This window comes from Canis lupus, chromosome 11, assembly GCF_003254725.2.
Source record: "Canis lupus dingo isolate Sandy chromosome 11, ASM325472v2, whole genome shotgun sequence".
Taxonomy (NCBI): Eukaryota; Metazoa; Chordata; class Mammalia; order Carnivora; family Canidae; genus Canis; species Canis lupus.
In genome coordinates, this window is record NC_064253.1 from 19,184,153 (window position 1) to 19,196,387 (window position 12,235).

Sequence of the window (12,235 nt, forward strand, 5' to 3'; positions counted from 1 at the left end):
TATAAACTATATGTATAAATTAAACTATAAAATTCTTATTGTGAATACATGTATTTCTTACCAATGTCATCATCAGTTTTGTCTGCAGGTTCTTTCTCAAGACATTCTCGAACAAGATCTCGCCCCTGTAGTGGATCCGTTCGATCAATTTCTTCATCTTCCTCTTCTTCATCTTCAGAATCAACAGGTCCTTCTGGAAGACGTGTTAAATCTACATCTCCTACCTCACTTTCCGTAGCCTACAGAAAGAAATCTCGATCGATTATGTTATAAAAATTGTATGTCACAGCCTGAATTAACCCAAGCTACCCTTTCCTAACACTCTGAAGAATCAAAAACAAAACACTATTTTTTATTAAAGGTTTCTCTCTGCCCAAAAATATAGGCTCATTGTTCACACTGTGACATCCAGGTGATAAATCTGAGCCAGTAAGTATAAAATGGTCAAGAGATATAACCACCTGGACTAATACCTGTTTTCCAAATAACACATATATTGCTTACAAGTATAACATTTCCTAAAACATGATGTGCAGGAGAGATACAGTTTATCAACAATCATTTTATGAGTTACTAGTCTGTGTTGGGTATTGCAAATAACATATTCTTTCACCACAAAGATTTATAATCCAGTAACGTAGGCAGCCATGTAAATTAAGAACAGAAATGTAAAACTGAAAAGTGCTAAAGTAGGCCAATTGTGAAGTAATGAAAACATAATCATAATGTCCCAATATCTTTTTATTGAATCTAATTGCAAAGAAGATTTGAGATTATTGTAACCAATGTTTAAAATAGGCTTGAACTTAGAACCTCAACTTTGGAAATATATTAGTCTCAGATATTTGTAAAGAACTAGCAAATTTCTTAAAAACTGTAAATTTAGAAATGCAGAAAATAATGTAGAAATAATGAAATAATAAATAATTGGGACATATTGAAGCAACCTATAAGGTGCCCATAGACTAGACAGACAGACAAAACATGGGCATACATCCACAAATAACCAGGTTCCCTGAGGCCAAAACTGCCTCTGCTTTCTGACTCTAGAACCTTAGGGTTTAAGTAGAGTCATTTCTGAATAATATATCCTTGGAACCACAAACTTGCTAGCAGGTTATAATTTCTTTTAAAAATATAGTTTTAATTTAAATGTATACATGCTAAAATGATTTTCAAAAACCTATTTACATATACCAATTTTAATTCAATAAACTAGTGCGCTAAAAACCCCTAAAGCAATATTCTCTATAGTTTATTTAATTTTTCAGAATATAGAAGCTCACCCCCAGAGTAGCCTTCTTCCACTTTATCAAATTATAAGGACCATCTACTTTATACGTTTGGGTTCTTAAACCACTGTCTTCATCACAATTTCAGGTTTTCATCATATGACCTAGACTATTTCAACATAGTCTCCTAACCTTTTAGATTGTATCTGATAAAAAGATGGTTCACAGCAAAAATAAGCAAGATTCAATTTGGTTATATGGACAACAGGCAAGGCTTGTAGTCATCTGTGTGAGAAATGAAGATACTTAACAGGAAAATTCTTTAGGCAGAATGGAAATCACGGGTAGGGATTGTAAGAATGGTATTAACAGAACTCTTAGATCTTTTAAGGACATCTGCAAAGGAAAGAACATAATCTTTCCTCACAAATGTCTTAACTGTCCTTTGTTCAAAGTATGATAAAAAGAAAAAGGATGAATAATATAATTTAAAGGAACATATTAAACTGTTAAAAGTACACAAGAAGGATAATGTGGCAAAATAAAAATTAAAAATAATAAAGAAAGAATAGCCAAAAACATAGCCAAGAATAGCCAAAAATTTGCTAGGAAATTAAAAAAAGGACTTTATATTTTAAAAGTAAATAAAATGAGCTATGCAGAATGCAAGGTCTAATTCACTGACTAAGCAAAGGCAAGGTAGGTCTTTTAAGGTGAAGGTAGATATAATAAATCATCAAAACTAGAAGTCACTGCATGACATTTCTGAGAACGTAGTTTGTTGGTAGAGTTTAGTTCTCAAATAACTAGATGATTTTTTTTTTAAAGTGTAGTATTCAAAATGCCCAGAATACAATAAAAACTTACTAGGAAGATGGAGGGAAATGTGATACATAACCAGGAGGAAAATCAATCAATATAAAGAGACCCAGGAATGACAGAGATGATGGAATTAGGAGACATGAACTGCCAACATTATAGCAAGTTCTAAGATTTAAAACAAAATATAAACAAGTAGAGTGAAAATGGGAAATCTAAGTAAAGAAATGTAAACTGTAAGGGGAAATTTGAAGAAAGGCAATAAAAATTACCCCAAGTGAAGCAAAGTAAAGAATAAGGCTATAAAGAAAATTTAAGAGTCTAAGAGACTAATAACATAATATCAACAGTTGTTACCAAAAAAATGTAGGTTGAAAGATATGTCACATTTGTTAAGACAGGGTATAGTGAAGATCAGCCCCTGCCTTTCAACTACTTTATCCTAGCACTTGGATTATAGCAGACCCTCCAGAAGATTATAATAAGTGAATTAAGTTTAGGGAGAAAAAAGGTATTTTTGTCAAACAGCTAATAAGGTAAATTCATTAAACTTCTTGTGTTTTTCCTTCCCTGCAGTATTAATGTATCTCTGTGTATACGTGTAAATATAATTTGGTGAGGCAGACAGTCTGAGGTGATTTTCTGATGACTTTGGCTTCCCCAAATAAACCACCAGAGGATATCCTTTTCCTGTTTTCATCTAGATAAAGAATGAGGGGAACTACAGGTTGGAATGAAAAGTTACACCAACTTACAAAAACCACATTTTCAAATTCAGAACAAATATTAAACCTAACATTAACCTTCTCTTTCTTGCATTGCCATTGTGAGTACTTCATTCAACCTTTTATATGTACCACTTAGTCCTTATGTTTCCTCTTCATCTCACTGGTTAAGGCAAGAACACTGTAAAACTAATCCTTCCATGGTCTCTACAACAGGTCAGCCAGTTCAAGTAAATTCTCCTTTGCCCTGGATATAATCAAGCTTTAATTTGTAATGATCCTCTGCACTTTCCTTGGGAACAATATTAGTTTCTACTTTCAAGTATAACTCAACTAAAAAACATCTAGATTACTTCCTAAGTACCAATGGTGTGCTTAACTCAGCATGGAATATAAAAGTAAAAAACAAACACTGCCTCCACAAATTTTCCTCTCATGATCTGCAGAAAAACTGCTGTGGGGTTCCAAGACATGAGAGATGATATGAACATGTCATTAAGGTGAAACTGCAGATAGAAGAGCATAGCCAAAACACAGAGCTAGAACAAAGCAACATGTTCGGGGAATAACACGTATATTTTGTCGTGGACTAGATCCTAGAATGTTCAAGTGGGGAACAGTGTAACATAAAAACAGACTTGCAGACTGTGGTTAGAAGTGGAAGGCTGAGAATGTGACTTCTCAGCAAGAAATGAAGAGTATAAATTAGATAATGGTGTAGCACTTAAACTTTTAAAATATATGAGTAAAGTCACACTATGCTTTATCTCATGTGGGAGTTTAAAAAATAGGAGTAGGAGCGCCTGGGTGGCTCAGTCCATTAAGCGACGGACTTGATTTTGGTTCAGGTCATGATCTCAGGGGGTCATGGGATCCAACCCTGTGTAAAATGGTAGTAGTTAAGATAAGTGAGATTTTAACCAGGGACACATATTTTTAACAGAAATATTCAAATAGAATGAAACATGGTATAACAAAGCTAGCTGAGGTGTCGAACAGCATAGAGGAAATGTAGCACCAGTTTTTGAGAGACTGGCAGTAAAGCTATGAATTAATAAGAACTCATGCTGCCATAGAGATAATAACTGAAGCACTGGGATTTTTAGCACCGTGTTTTACTTCCCACATAGAAACCAAAAAAGATGGGGGATGAATGTATACCTCAGGTTTCTAAAAATAAGTTAATGAAAAGACCAATGCTTTATTTCACAACATTCCAGCTCTTGCTGATATATACAGATTGAAATAAATAGGAAAAAAGAGTCAGAAAGAAGCACTCCTTATTTATCTTGAGTATTCTTTGAGGACACATAAAATACTTGATCCAAGAACAATCTAACATCTTAATGTATAAATTTGTCTAAATTTTAAGCTAATCTGATTATAAACATATTCATACCAAAAAGATTAAAAAAAATAGAGTGCTTAGTGAAGAATAAAAAAACATACAGAATAAAAAAACACCACATTCAAGCCTGTAATTCTACAGCAGAAGACCTCCAACTATCAGTAGGCATGCCTCAGCCATAGCCTCAGGTAGGCACACCAGTAGGTAGACATCCTGTAGATATTACATAAGTGCAATGCTTCAGAAGCTCCCCCAGAATCCTGCCAAAGATAGAGGACCCTGCTGTGTACAGCTCATCTGCTAGTGCGGAGCAAAGCATTGGCCTTTCCAAGTGACTCTGATCTCAGTCTATGCACTAACCTTTTGTCCTTTTTCTTACAATCATCTAAGGCTCCCTTCCTTGCTCCAAAAAGGTGATAACATCTGGTTTAGAAATGGATATACTGGGATCCCTGGGTGGCGCAGTGGTTTGGCGCCTGCCTTTGGCCCAGGGCGCGATCCTGGAGACCCGGGATCGAATCCCACGTCGGGCTCCCTGCATGGAGCCTGCTTCTCCCTCTGCCTGTGTCTATGCTTCTCTCTCCCTCTCTCTGTGTGACTATCATAAATAAATAAAAATTAAAAAAAAAAAAAAAAGAAATGGATATACTAATGAGATCAGGTACCTAGAGCTCAACAACACCACAACTCTGCTGTATGATTTCTCCTAGTAAGGTCTAGACATTCCCACTTACCCTACAAGAAATCTATAGCCATATTCCTAAACTTCATTAATCCAGGGTCAATCTTCTCTAGGAAAAACACAGAATCCAGAGGAGCTACAGCTCTACGTTGACTTTAGGTGTGCACATGATAATTCCTTTGGGGGAAGGGCAGAATGCCTGGAATGCAAATACTGCGAGAGGCTCCAGAGTCACTGCATTTTTTAAGTGTACTTTTAAAAAATACTTGTTCCATCTCCTACAAAATGATGAACAGGGAGAATTCCTTGTTCTGTCTACGATAAAATGCTAAACAGGGAGATGCAGATGGCCAGAGCAATGACCTTTGTGGAGAAAAGCTATGCATAATCCAAAAACGGAGGCTTCTTTCCATTTTGTCTCTGCCTACAAGTTTCCCTTAAGAATGATGGTTTTCCTAAAACATCTGAAAACAACTCAGTGGACCCACAGTCTAAAATGTTTTCCTCAAGCAACAACTCCATTTCAAAAGACAAGTAATATATGGTAGCCACTTGCCATATGTGACTATTGGTCACTTGAACTGTGGCTGGTCAGAACGGAGATGTATAGTAAGGTTATATTAAATTCTGGCTTTGGGAGACTCCCACATCCCCATACTGTGCATACACCCTCATACTCCTCTGCCTGGCACCTTGGGGCCAGTGGTGCCACAGCCTGGGCTGGCAGAGCCTCGCTGCTCCATCTGGTGCCCTGCCTGGGCTGTTGCAGAGTCACCAAAGCAGGCAGTAAGAGTGCTGCAGTCCAAGTGGCTCTGGAAAGTCGGCTGTGGACTCAGGTCATTGGGCAATTCCACCACCTCATCCAGCTTCCCAAGGATGAGTCCAAAGCCAAGCTTTAAAGACGATGTCAGCTCCTCCATGGCACTGATTGATGATTCAGTCTGCCCAGTCACCAAGCAACCACCAGCCACAACAAACCCAAAGAACCTCCCAACATTCCACCTGGAACTTCACTAGCAACTGGCAGCCTAGAATGGTAGTTAGGCTTTCTGCGTGTTGGAGCAAGCCTTTAACATTCAGTCAGGTAGTTTACAACTCTGCCTTAGCCTTACTTTCTGCTGGAGTGACCTGAAAGTCAGCCAAAGCTTATTTACTTTTTTGGAAGGACAGATTTTGCAGTTCTCTACTCTGCCAATATTGGCTGATATCCAATCCTTATTGTTTAAACAACTGGTGTTTAGGTCTTCAATCACTTGTGGAAGAAAGACATTCTAAATAACTCAAAATCACATCTGTGGAAGTCATCCTGAAAAGTCCCTCTACTTCTCTAAAATCCAATACTACACAAGTTCAAAGTTATGTAGCAAATATTATTAATAAAAACCAGCTAGTAAATTAACTTCCTGATATTAATTTTTACATGTACATGTTTATTTTTAATTTATATTATTTTTATACTGTCTACAGAAGTCAGAATTTTAAAAATTTAACTCATAATTTTAAACTGTGATTATGTGATGAAATGATAGTATTTGGATATATTTATGCTAAATAAAATATACTATTCAAATTAACTGCACCTGTTTCCTTTTAAGAGGAAAGGCCTTAAAAAATAAATAAATAAATAAATAAATAAATAAATAAATAAATAAATAAATAAAGGAAAGGCCTTTAAGAGGGCTACTTTAAGAGGGCTACTAGAAAATTTAATAGACCCTTTACAATAAAAAGCAACTCTATCACTATCTAGAATTTAAATAAAAGAAGAAAAAACAACTCTAATTTTCTTCAAGACTACTTATTGAACAGTCTATAATAAAAATCAGCCTTTGTATAAGTTTAAAGCTCAGTTGTTTCAAGAACTATTTTTTAACAAAGCAAGCATTACTCATAATGAATTCCCTGAATTAAAGTCTTTAAAAATAATATTATATTCATACACTCCTGAATCATATTTAATCACTCTCAAAAGATTGTTTCTTTAATTAAGCTTGCAAATTTGAAACAATAAAGCTTATTTTCCCAAAGACATTCTACCTGAATTTCATACACTTTAATTAAAAGATATGTGACCACCTAAAGCACAAGCATGGGATATATGGCAGAATAACAAAGCCATATGCACAGCACACAAACTCCTAAGATACTACCTGATAGATATCAGATAAACTGCTGCTCCCAGAGTCACTGGCGATGCTACAACCAGACTGACTAGAAGACACATGAGTCACCTGTGGATGAGGGTTGTCTGTGATGTGCATCTTGGTAAGATCGGCTGGAAGCTGAAAAAGAAAAATAATTTAAGATATTCTAAACATCAAACATTACCTCTGTAAGCGTTATTGAGGAATGTATACAATTATTCAATCACTATACTGTACACCTGAAACTACTATAACACTGTATATGAACTATACTGCAATTAAAAAGTTAAAAAATTTCTTAAGTAAAAAGTAAGAGTTCTTGACATGTTGTTCATTTCTGAACAGTTTCTGGACATTATATACACCACTGTGCAATTTCAATTCTAAACTAATTTTTCCACTTTTTGGAAAAACCTTAGGAAATGATAAAAACCAAATCAGTACTCTGATACTGTCAGTCAAGCCTAGAATAGAATGGAATCCCACTGTATAGGCTTCAGAAGACATTACCATTGGTAATGATATTTCAGAGTAAGCACTTGGGCCCCTCTTTTTCTCCTAATAATACTATCAGCTATTGTTACCTTCAAGTGTTCAGAATGCTATCAACAAACCACTCACACAAAATGGTCATTAACATGAAAAATATAACAACAAACAAAAAACCCCACAACATCTTGTGTTAAAGTACAGCATCTGGCACCAAGATTTGGGGGGGGGGGGGGGGGAGTTGATTGCATTCCAAATTTCAAAAATTTTGTAGACCTCTTTTCATCTAATATTGTAGTAGTTTGTAGTTGGCCCCTAAAAATTTGTTAATAATCATGATGATTTAATGAACATCTATGCTAGGTGCAGGGATACAAGAGACACAAGATAAAGGAAATGATACTATCATATCATCTTTAGTATGGTCACACTTTTATAGGTATGCAGGCTGTATAATATACCAAAAACAAAACAGAACAGCAGTAACAACAAAAAACCCTCACAAAATCAATGTAATAAGAATTAAAATAAACAAATGACTGCTCCAGAGTAATGAGAGAAAGTTTTACAAAGGAGGCATGGTGATATATTTTCCAAATAATTTCTCTGCAACCCCCTATTCAGGAACATTAAGAGAAATCTACTTACTTTTTAAAACAGAAGTTCTCATTGCTTTAGGGCAGGAAAATGTTAAACATGCACAGAGTAGTAAAAACTGAATAAACCCTAAAGGAAAAATGGCCAAGTCTAAATTCTATCATCTTAAGAGTAGTCACTATAATTATAAAAACTACACACAGAAGGGGGCCTGGGTGGCTCAGTCAGTTAGGTGTCTGACTCATGATTTTGGTTCAGGTCATGATCTCAGGGTCACGAGAATGAGCCCTCGCCAGGCTCCTTAAGATTCTCTCTTCCACTAGCATGTGATGTAAGAGCTCTGGGCATTATATAAAATTGATGAATCACTGACTTCTACTTCTGAAATCAGTAATATATTATATGTTAATTAACTGAATTTAAATAAAATTTAAATAAACTGTCTCTCCCTCTGCCCCTCCCCCACTAAAACCAAACAAACTACACATAGAAATGATATCACATATTCCTCTGCTGATAACAGTGTGTTATCTAACTCAGATGAATTCTATTAACTAAGATAAACAGAAAAACTAGATATACATATGTAATCCGGCCTGGTAGGTTTTCCTGATTCTTAAAGAGGGCGATCAAGAGACTCAGAAGCAGTTCAACAGTCTTAGTTACAGAGATAGAAGTTATATTTCAAGGCCTAGCATGGAAGGGCCACCCTTTGGACTGGGACTCTGGAAAGAACATTATACTCTATGAATAAATGTGATCCACAAGTAAATTGATGCCCATTTTAGAATCATCTCAATCTCTGATGTTGTTTGTATTAAGATGTTATACAGGGTTACTAGTCTCTTCCAGTCAATTATTGGAAGCAAACACAAATCTTTGCCAAATGAAAAAATCATACTAGTATCAAATTATTTAAAATATTTTGCATATACAACATCCATAGCTCAAATAAAACCAGGCACATGAGAAGACAAGATAGCACTGATGAAAACTACAAAATATAATAGACTTTAGAAATGAAGAACTTTCAACTAATGGAATAATCAGATTACAAAATATCTGTTTTGAATATATATAGCAAGGGTCGGCAAACATTTTCTTTAAGGGACAAAAGAATATTGAGACTTGTGCAGGTGACATATAATCAATCTCTGTGGATACTTTTGACTTTTTTTTTTTAAATAATCCTTTAAGAATGTAAAGGTCATTCTTAGCTCACATGTCGAAAAGTTCAGTGGCCATGTTTTCCATTATAGCAAAAGATGATACTGACAAATGAACCCTGAAAAACACAGGTTTGAACTATATGGCTCCACTTATGCATGGGTCCACTTACATGTGGATTATTTTTCAATATTCTACAGTACTTTAAACATATTTTCCTTATGATTTTATTTATAATATTTTCTCTAGCTTACTTTATAATATAGTATATAATACATATACAAAATGTCTTTTTAAAAATATTTTACAAAATAAATCTTAATTGACTACGTTATTATTGGTAAGGCTTCCAGGTAATAGTAGGCTATTAGTACTTAACTCAAAAGTTATACATGGATTTCTGACTGCACAGGGGTCAGCAGCCCTAATCCCTGTGTTGTTCAAGGGTCAACCCTACAGAGGAAAAAAAACTAAGAATTATAGCAAATAATTAAAGAATAAAATACAAATTCTACAGCTGAAAAGTGAAGTTATGGAAATTAAAAAGTCAAACATGGACTCATTAGATTTGGCAGAGCTAAGAAGAAAATTAGAAAAGTAAAGATTGGCCTGAAAAAATATCCAGAATGAAGCTGGGAGAGAGGGGGAAAGAATCACAGGGGATAGTGTAAGAAGTAACATCTGAACAACCTGAGTCAAAGAAAAAAAAAAAAAAGATTAAGACATATGAGATAATGGCTAAGCATTTTCCCAAACTGACAATAATACAAAGTCACACAAGGATCAAGCAAGAATTACCAGCAAGATAAATAACAAAACCATACCTATGCACACGAGGGTGAAACTAGTATGGGGGAAAAAAGAGAAAGAAATCTTAAAACAGAAAAAAGAGATTACTTGGACAAGAGCAAAATTAAACTGACAGCTGAACTCTCAATAAAAATTTGGAAGCCAGGGGCACCTGAGTGGCTCAGTAGGTTGAGCATCCGTCTGCCTTTGGCTCAGCGGAGGTTGTGATCCCAGGGTCCTGATCCTCACATCAGGCTCCCTCCTCTGCAGGGAGCCTACCTCTCCCTCTGCTTCCCTCTCTCTGTCTTTCATGAGTAAATAAATAAAATTAAATTAAATTAAAAAAAAAAAAAAAAGAGATTTGGAAGCCAGAAGAGAATGGGAGTGGTATCTCCAAGTGCTAAAATCCATCAAGAAAAAATAATAATAATAAAATAAAATCCATCAAGAAGTCCCCCAAAAAGGGTAAAATAAAGACATTTTCAGAAAAAAAATGAAGACAAATGTTTTCCAGCAGATCTCCAGCAGATTCTCCAGCAGATCCAGTGAATAAAGAAAATGTACTAGGAGAACAATACAATTCCAAGTGGAAGCTTCCAGATGCAGAAAAGGAAAACCAATGAAAACAGGAAATGTGTGGGTAAGTTTGTGTGAATACTAACTACATAAAATAGGGACGTTAATGTCCCGACACATAAATAAGAATTAAAATATATTACATACAATAGAATTAAGTCTGGAGAAAAGTAAATGAAGTTAATAAAAGTACTTTGCAATGTCCATGAAACTGTAGCAACAGACTTCATAGATGGATACATTTCTGTAATCTGATTTAAGACTAGTAAAACTGTGTAACTATGAAGCTTACTTAGGGGAAAACATTAAAAAAAAAGGATAGAAAAATATATACCATGCAAAAACAAACCAAAAGAAAGATTATGTAGTTATATTTCAAATGAAGTCCATCTTGAGGGGGAAAGCATTAGAGACAAAAGGGGACATTTTTATAATAAAAGGTTCAACACTAAATACGTACGTAGGCACACATCCTCTAAATATAGAAGGCAAAAAACGGCAACAAAAGACCTACATGAATCCACAATTATGCTGCCAAATTATACCACAAATTTCTCACTGACAGATTAAGAAAATAAAAAATATGTAAAGATAGGGAAGATGGGAACAATTATAAAAAACCTGACCTAACGTGCATGAACATAGAAGAATGCAACCAAAAACTTCAGAATTATTTTAGGGTACACATAAAAACATTAAAAAAAATTGACAATAAGGCAGGTGGTCAAAGTTTCAAAAGAATGAAAACATAGAGAGATATCTTACGATACAAAGCAAATAAGGCAGAAATACTAACAAAAAGATAACTAATAAAAATTATCACGGACTGGGAAATTATTAAACAAACCTAAATAGTGAAAAGCTCAATTAAGGCACATTGCAAATTAGAAAATACTCAGAATAAAAATTAAAATGCCACCTACCAAAACCTGTGGGAAAAGCTAACACTATGCTTAGAGGCCATTTTATAGCTCTATTATGTGTACTAAAAAAGACAGAGAGGAGCGCCTGCATGGTGCAGCGGGCTAAGTGTCTGACTCTTGATTTTCACTCAGGTAGTGATCTAGGGGCTGTGAAGTCGAGCTTGGCGTCAGGCTCTGCACTCAGCTTGGAGTTTGCTTGAGACTTTCTCTCTCTCTCCTGTGCCCCTATCCTCATATGTGTATGCACTCTCCCTCTCAAATAAATTTTTTAAAAGGTAGAAAAATCAATGAGCTAACCGTAAGTGGTTACAATAATACAGAAACAGTGATGGGAGTATATCTCAGCTCAAAGACCTTGCTCCTACTTAGTTTCTATTGTTTAGGCAGAATTCATCTAGTAATTAAGCGGATGAAAAGACAAAGACTGAAAATAGTTTTAAAAGTCCAGATGTTTGGTTGAGCTGTCAGGAGTAGAAGGTAATCCATATTCCAAGATTCCTACAGAAGACCAAGGAGAAAGAGGTCATCCAACAAAGTAACACAATGAACCAAAGCCAGAAAAGCAAGACTGCAAATTGGGTGCGTAGCAATACTTTTAAGCCATTTTCATCCTCACTAGACCCTAAAAGACAAGCATTTTTATCCCTACTTTACTAATGAAGAACTGAGACAATAAAATTAAGCTGCTGGCCATAGATCTCTCACTCGAGTTGGAATTCAAACCCAAGAGGTACCTGATTCTAG

General features: G+C 35.2%; 1 protein-coding gene across 9 annotated transcripts in view; it reads right to left on the reverse strand.

Moving 5' to 3' along the window:
• Positions 1 to 12,235, reverse strand: part of RAPGEF6 (Rap guanine nucleotide exchange factor 6) — a 190,780-nt gene that overhangs the window by 84,106 nt on the left and 94,439 nt on the right. For all 9 annotated transcript variants that reach the window (XM_025432804.3, XM_035696864.2, XM_025432808.3 and 6 more), the window contains 2 exons: positions 6,957 to 7,088; positions 62 to 239 (listed from right to left, as the gene is read on the reverse strand). In XM_025432804.3, the coding sequence (XP_025288589.1) occupies positions 62 to 239; positions 6,957 to 7,088 (310 nt within the window). The remainder of the gene's footprint in view (positions 1 to 61; positions 240 to 6,956; positions 7,089 to 12,235) is intronic.